At 52.0% G+C, this 6,976-nt stretch overlaps 2 protein-coding genes across 2 annotated transcripts in view; one reads left to right on the top strand and one right to left on the bottom strand.

Annotated features, from left to right (window-relative positions):
• KLHDC10 (kelch domain containing 10) overlaps positions 1 to 2,625 on the bottom strand; it is a 10,883-nt gene extending 8,258 nt beyond the window's left edge. Inside the window, exons 1-2 of the mRNA XM_014309445.2 lie at positions 2,622 to 2,625; positions 229 to 450 (exon numbers count right to left, since the gene is read on the bottom strand). Coding sequence (XP_014164920.1) covers positions 229 to 450; positions 2,622 to 2,625 — 226 coding nt within the window. The remainder of the gene's footprint in view (positions 1 to 228; positions 451 to 2,621) is intronic.
• A 564-nt stretch (positions 2,626 to 3,189) lies between these two features.
• ZC3HC1 (zinc finger C3HC-type containing 1) overlaps positions 3,190 to 6,976 on the top strand; it is a 24,515-nt gene continuing 20,728 nt past the window's right edge. The window contains exon 1 of the mRNA XM_031061894.1: positions 3,190 to 3,326. Coding sequence (XP_030917754.1) covers positions 3,190 to 3,326 — 137 coding nt within the window. The remainder of the gene's footprint in view (positions 3,327 to 6,976) is intronic.

The following is a 6,976-nucleotide window of genomic DNA, read 5'->3' as shown; positions in this document are numbered from 1 at the left end:
AAAGCACAGCAAGGTAAACACCTGGAAAACACCTCTTGCTTTCCCATTTCTTTCTTTCCCTCTGCCTCAACCGAGCAAAAAGGGAAAGAAAAATCCCAAACCCAACCCAACCTCAGGACCCACTTAGAAAAACAGCATCCAGATTTCCAATTCTTGCCTGGATTACAACAGGCAGGATTAAAACAGCTCCAGGAGCAGGCACAGGAGGAGCTGGATTTCCGTACGTACGTGACATGGAGGCCAGCTCCCTGGGCATGTAGCCTTCGGTGCCCATCTGGTGCCAGGTGTCTGTGGCAAAGTTGTACCTCCAGAGCTCCCTGAAGAGGGGGTAGTCCTCGTTCTCTGGGCCCCCAGACTCATCGTAGTCGGGATTGTAGCCCCCGAAGACGTAGAGGTTGGAACTGTCGGCCACGCAGCGATGGCCGCTCCTGGCCGGGGGGCACCTGTGGCCTGGAGGAGGAGGAGAAACAACAGCTCCACAAGAGCTCAGGGCGTGCCCCAGGGTCAGCAGGGCACCCACTGGGCTGGATCCCACAGGGAATCCACAGGGAAGGGCCTCTGCAGCACGAGGAAATGGCTTTGGAAGGACGAGCTGGAAAAGGGACGCGCTGTGTGTCACCAGCTCATCCCTGGACCACGTGGCAGTTCTTCCACTCCAGCCCCTTCTGAGGTACTTGAGAAAATCCCTCTTCTTTCATTCTGTTTGGCAAGTTTCACTCAGAAACAATTCCAAATGTGTGCATTTAGAGCTGCCCAACAGAGAAAAACATTAAGGATTTGCTTTCCCTCTGACAAAAACCTCTCAGCGACTTCCCTCTTTGCTCCTTGGATCTCAAGACTTCGTCTAAGTTACTAAATTTTCTGTCTCTAAACAGAACACTTCAGTTTAGTTTAGTTCTGTTTAGTGACAGAAAAATTTAGTGACTTTTGTCACTAAACAGCTCTGACAGAACAGGGGAAATCTGCTCCTGAATTAAGGTGTTTGCACTGGGAGGAGCAGGGAATCCAGCTGAGATCCTACAGAGATGCAGCCGTTCCCAAAAGGAATCCTCTGCCTGCCCACCCCTAAAAACTCAATGGAAATAAAAGCAGGGAGGACAATTCCAGCTCAGCTCTCAACTGGAATAGATAAAAAGATGGATTCAGCCAAGGAAAAACCAACCAGGAACATTGAGAAGTAACAGAAATCAAGGTCTTGGCTGACAACTGACCAAAACAAACCCAAACAAATCAGTGACCTTCACCTCCCACCTGCTCCCACAGACTTTTTTATGGATTTTAGGATAGAAAAGGAGCTAGGAAAGCATCTAATGAGGACCCAGCATGTTTTCTTCTGTTTTAATTCCCAGCAGTGAATCCAACACTGCAAAAAAAAAAAAAAGGGGTATGAAGCATTTTTCCTACAGGAAAAGTGAAATGAATTATTTGTCCAGACCAAATAATGAAGTTGAGCTGAGCACAAGCAGCTTTGCTTAATCATGTTCAACTCTGGCCCAAAATTAAGCTGCTCTCCAGGGTTCAGACAAGGTTTTGACAGATTTGGGGTGTTTCCAGGAATAACTGTGTCTCACAGCAATTCCCACTCAGAAAACTAATAAGCACTGGCTGAAAAAGAGGGGAAGAAAGTGAAGGGATTAAGGGGAAAATCTGTAGTGAGGACAGGGATGTTTGGGCACAGGAGAGGGGGATATTCCACTTCCTAATTTAAGAGGTGTTAAGGAATTAGGAGTTCAGATGTTATATTAAATACACATTTTATTTCCCTCTAGTTCTAGCACTTGCCATGAGAATTTTCCAGAGGGAAAAGAGGAGAATAAGGCTTGAGTTTTATATAAAGCAAATGAACTAAAGGTAAGAGGAGTAATTCTAAGAAAATAAATTAAAACAAACCACCCAGGAGGCCTTCACTGCCATCCACCTCCCAAAATCAAACAGGGAAGGCACCTGACCTGGCCAGAAATCCCAATTTTCAACAGGAAGGGATCCCACGTCCCTGGAAGGCTCCAAGGCCAGGCTTGGAGCAGCCTGGGGCAGCGGCAAGTGTCCCTGCCCATGGCAGGGGTGGCACTGGATGAGCTTTAAGGGCCCTTCCAACTCTGCCTTCAAAAGGAATCCTCCAGTTGTGTCTTTTTATGGAAGAGCTGGAAAAGCTGGAGCTGCTCAAGGGTTAATTCTGAGTTCCTTCAGCAGCCAAAGTCCACAGCTCCAATAAAGAGCTGCATTTCCATGTAACCAGGGCTTGCTGGATGATTCACAGCTCCTGCTGAAATTCAGGAGAGCTCTGCAGCTGCTTTTGCTGCCCATCCCACAGGTGTGACTTTTAGATGGGAAAATCCCAGGATTTGCTGAGGTTGGTCACGAGCAAAGCCCATTTTCCCAGAGCTGAACCCCAAAACACCCAAAGCTTAGGGGAAGTATTGTGTGAAAAGCTGGAATTCACCAGGTCCTGCTGGGAATTCCTTGATGCTGGGCATGGAAAGCAGCAGGATCTACCAGGTCTGGGGGAAAGAAGAGGTTGTGAAGTTAGGGAATATGGCTTTAAAATGGATGGATGGATGGATGGATGGATGGATGGACGGACGGACGGACGGACGGACGGATGGATATGATGTGGGAAGCACCCATTTTCCCAGTTTAAGATTCCAGAGAGAAGCAGGAAGGAAGGATGGGAAGGTGCATTTACAAGGAGGTTCTTCTTCCTCAGTCCTGAGGGCAAAAATGGGAACAGTAAAAATTTCAGGGAATAAGTTCCACCATCAGGATGAAATGTAACAACAGGATGAGAGGAAACGGCCTCAGGCTGTGCCAGGGGAGGCTCAGGGCGGATGTCAGGAGGAATTTCCTCATGGAAAGGGTTGTTAAACATTGGAAGAGGCTGCTCAGGGAGGTTTGGAGTGCCCGTCCCCACCTGGAGGTGTCCAAGGATGTGGCACTCAGTGCTCTGGGCTGGGGACAAGGTGACAATTAGTGACAGCTTGGATTGGATGTGCCTTTCTCTGCTCACACAGAGCCCCAGCCACCTCATGTTCTCCAGGGAAGCATGAGGTCTTCTCCAGGGGAGTTCTAGTTCTCCAGGGAAGCACCGGATCTTCCCCAGGGAAGCTCTGCTTGTTGCATCTCAAAAGCAAAAGGTGAGAACCAGGCTGAGGCTCCTGAGCCAGCAGCTCCTCCTTGCAGATCTATGAGTGGATGGATGTCCTGGTGGAGGATCATCCCAAGCTGGTCAGCAAGGTCCAGATGGGGCAGAGCTACGAGCAGCGGCCCCTGTACGTGCTGAAGGTGGGTCCTGGGGCAGCCTCGCCCTGGAAATGCCCTCAGGATGAGAGGTTGTGCCAGGGCAGCCTCAGGGTGGAACCAGCAGCAATTTCCCCATGGAAAGGGGCTCAGGCCTTGGCAGGGGCTGCCCAGGGGGGTTTGCAGTGCCCATCCCTGGAGGTGTCCCAGGAACTCCTGGAGGTGGCACTCAGGGCTGGGGACAAGGTGGGCATGGGGCACAGCTGGCACTGGATGGGCTGGGAGGGCTTTTCCAACCCAATGGATTCAGTGATTCCAGGCTGAAACATCACAACAGGGGCATCATTAAGGAAAGTGCTAATTAAGGGCTGAGCCATCCAGCAGAAAGGGGCTGGCTGGGCAGGGAGCTGCCAACCCCCTGCTCAATTCCCCTGAAGCAGGGAGAAGTGCCCTGATTCACCCAGGAGTTCTGAGGGAGCTGCTGCCCTGCCAATCCCAAACTGCTCCGAATTGAACTCCTCTCCTGCAGGAGCTGTCATTAGGACAGGGATGAGACAAGAAGGTGTTTCCAGGTGTGACACCAGAGCAAAGGAGGCTCAGGGGCCCTTGTGGCTCTGCACAAGTCCCTGCCAGGAGGGGACAGCCAGAGGGGTCGGGCTGTGCTCCAGGGAACAGGGACAGGAGCAGAGGGAACGGCCTCAGGCTGGGCCAGGGCAGGTTTGGATTGGATTTTAGGGGAAATTCCTTCATGGAAAGGGTGCTCAGGCACTGGAACTGCCCAGGGCAGGGGTGGAGTCCCCATCCTGGAGGGATTTCAAAGCCCTGTGGATGTGGCACTTGGGGACGTGGGGCAGTGGTGGCCAAGGCAAGGCTGGGAATGCTCGGACTCAGTGGTCTGAGACCTTTTCCAACTGCAAAGATTCCATGATTCCATGGATGTGAGGTTGTTTTGAGCCTCCTGAAACCATCCTTGTTCTTATGACTGTCAGAAACCCTAAACAATTCCATTTCTATCTCAGGGGTCGGTGTGGAGAGGAATGGGGCTGGACTGCTCAGTGACAGGAGAAGGGACAATGGGCACCAAGTGAAACAGGAAATTCCAGCTGGGTATGAGGAAAAACTCCCACTTTGAGAATGGTGGGACACTGAACAAACTTCCCAGGGAAGCTGGGGCTGCCCCTGGATCCCTGCAATGTCCAAGGCCAGGCTGGATGGGGCTGGAGCCTCCTGGGACAGTGGGAGGTGTCCCTGCCATGTGACACCGGATGGGCTCTGAGTTCCCTTCCCACCCAAACCATCCCATAATTGTACACTCCTTTATCAATTCCCTTTTTTCCCCAAGGTAATTTAATCCCAGGGTTATCTGCAGCACTTTGAGTACCTCAAATCCTTCCTGTCAGGAGAACAGGAAAAGGAACAGCAGCAGTGAAAAGCCTCTCCTGCTATCGGGGTGTCCCGAGCAACCCACGATTTAACCCCACAAATCCCAGTGCAAGGCCACCCCACCAGTGTGTGCTACACCACCACAGTATCAGCACCAGCAGCAGCAGAATTTCTGCTTCCAGCCCTATTTCTGGAAATACAAACAGAATAACTACAGGGTGTAAACCCAACAAATGCAACGTGGCTTTGGATCCTCCTCTTTTCCATGGTGAATATCCCAGGGCTGTGCACAAGTCCTTTCCTCTGCTTTTGAAAGCTTTCTAAAGATGGGTTTGTGATTATTTTTCCTGCTGCCTGGATCTCCAATATCCACAACAGCAGGGTTCAATCTCTCCCTTTCCATTTCTGATCCCTGCAGGAATCCTGAAGGACATTTAGGACAAGGGCTGAACCAGAACAAGACAAGTCAATATTGACTTTGACTCCCATCTTCAAAGTTTCATCTTTTCCACAACAGCTGGACAAAATAAGTTTGGAACTGGAATCCCTCAGGAATGTTTGGATAAGCAGGATTGGGAATGCACTGCTGAGGGTGAGGTTTAAAACCTTTTTGTTCATGCAGCTGTGTTCAGATCCCACCCTTCCCTTCCTGGGCAGGCTGCCCACGCCTGAGACATTCCCAAGAGGAAAAACTCCCAAGAGGAAAAGCTCCCAGCTGTAGCTGGGTCCCTGAACAACAGCTCTGAGGGGCTGAGGGAAAATGGGAGAAGCCAGAAGATCCAGCCAAGGATGCCAAACACAACCTGCAGGTCAGCCAAGAGATTTCCTGATACAGCTGAGAACTCCACAATTATCATCCTGGGAGAGCTCCTGGATCAATGTCCAGAGGGGCAGCGAGGCTGGGGAGGGGCTGGGAACACAAACCCTGCGAGGAACCCCTGAGGGAGCTGGGGGTGCTCAGCCTGCTCAAAAGGAGACTCAGGGCTGCCCCCAGCACTCCCTGCAGCCCCTGAAAGGTGCCTGTGCCCAGCTGGGCTCGGGCTCTTTCTCCAGCAGCTCTGACACAACCAGAGCACACAGCCTTGAGCTGTGCCAAGGGAAATTCAGGCTGGAGAGCAGGAAAAAGCTTTTCCAGCAATGGGGATACAGTTCTGCAATGGCTGCCCGGGGAGGGGGGGCAGTCCCCATCCCTGGGGGTGTTTAACAAGCCTGGATGGGGCACTGGGTGCCAGGGGCTGGGCTGGGCTCTTGAGGGTCTCTCCCAACCCAGGGATTCTGTGAACAGCTCTGGCTCTCCCAGGTTTTGTTTCCAAAATCTTTGGGACAATCCCATTTTAAAGGATTTTACACCACTACAACTGAGTGATCCTTGGGTTGTTCGTTTCCAAGAAGCCCAAAGGAAAACAGAGGAATTGTGGAGAATGAAAACCACGGAGCTGGGAAGATCACCTGTGTCCTGTGGAGCAAGGAGCTGCCATGAGGCTGTTCAGCACCTTGAGCAGCCACGTCCTGAAACCCTGCAGGGATTCCAGCCCATCCCAGGGAATGCTGGTCCCAGACAATGGTGGTTCTCACTGGGAAAATGTCCTTTTTCCATTGGGATGACCCTTCCCAGTGCACCTGTCCCCACTGCTCCTTGTCCTCTCCATGTGAAAGGAGACCTTCCATCCTGTAAGGCCTGGAAAACCCCAGGGAGGTTCCACCTGAGCCCTCCCCTCTCACAGCCTCATGGAATGGAATCCCAGGACACTCTGGGCTGGAAAGGACCTCAGGGATCATCCCATTCCATGGCAGGGACATCTCCCACTGTCCCAGGCTGCTCCAAACCTCATCCAGCCACGCCCTGGGCACGGCCAGGACTCCAGGGGCTGCTCTGGTTTTCCAGGGAGAAGAGACTTGAATCCTTCACCCTTCCTTCCTGGACCATCTCCTTGGGATGCTCCGCAGTCTGCCTGGGAATTCCTGACTTGTGGAGAGCAGAAGTGCAGCCAGAATTCCAGGGGCACTGGGAGGAGCAGGACAATCCCATCTGTCCCTCCCAGAGTCCCTGGGGCTGCAGCCCAGGCCCTGATTTGCCTCCCCTCAGCTCCCTCTCCGTGAGGAGGCTCCCAAACCCCTCAGATCCCACATTCTGGGCTCCTGGGATGTCATTCCAGCTGCTGCACCCCTGGAATTTTGTCTTTGCTGCACTCCACACTTGCCTGCCCACTCCTGCAGCCTCAGGAGTTCCCTGGAATTGTATCCCATCAACGAAGGAATTCTCCATGCCACAAAGGGGTTTGGGATAGTTGGAATTTCTGCTCTGTTTAAATACATATTAAAAACTGAACCTCTCCACATAAAAATCCCAAACCCTTCT

Source organism: Geospiza fortis, unplaced genomic scaffold, assembly GCF_000277835.1.
Source record: "Geospiza fortis unplaced genomic scaffold, GeoFor_1.0 scaffold61, whole genome shotgun sequence".
Lineage (NCBI taxonomy): Eukaryota > Metazoa > Chordata > Aves > Passeriformes > Thraupidae > Geospiza > Geospiza fortis.
Note: the sequence above shows the minus strand (reverse complement) of the source record. Positions and strands in the feature narration are given on the sequence as shown.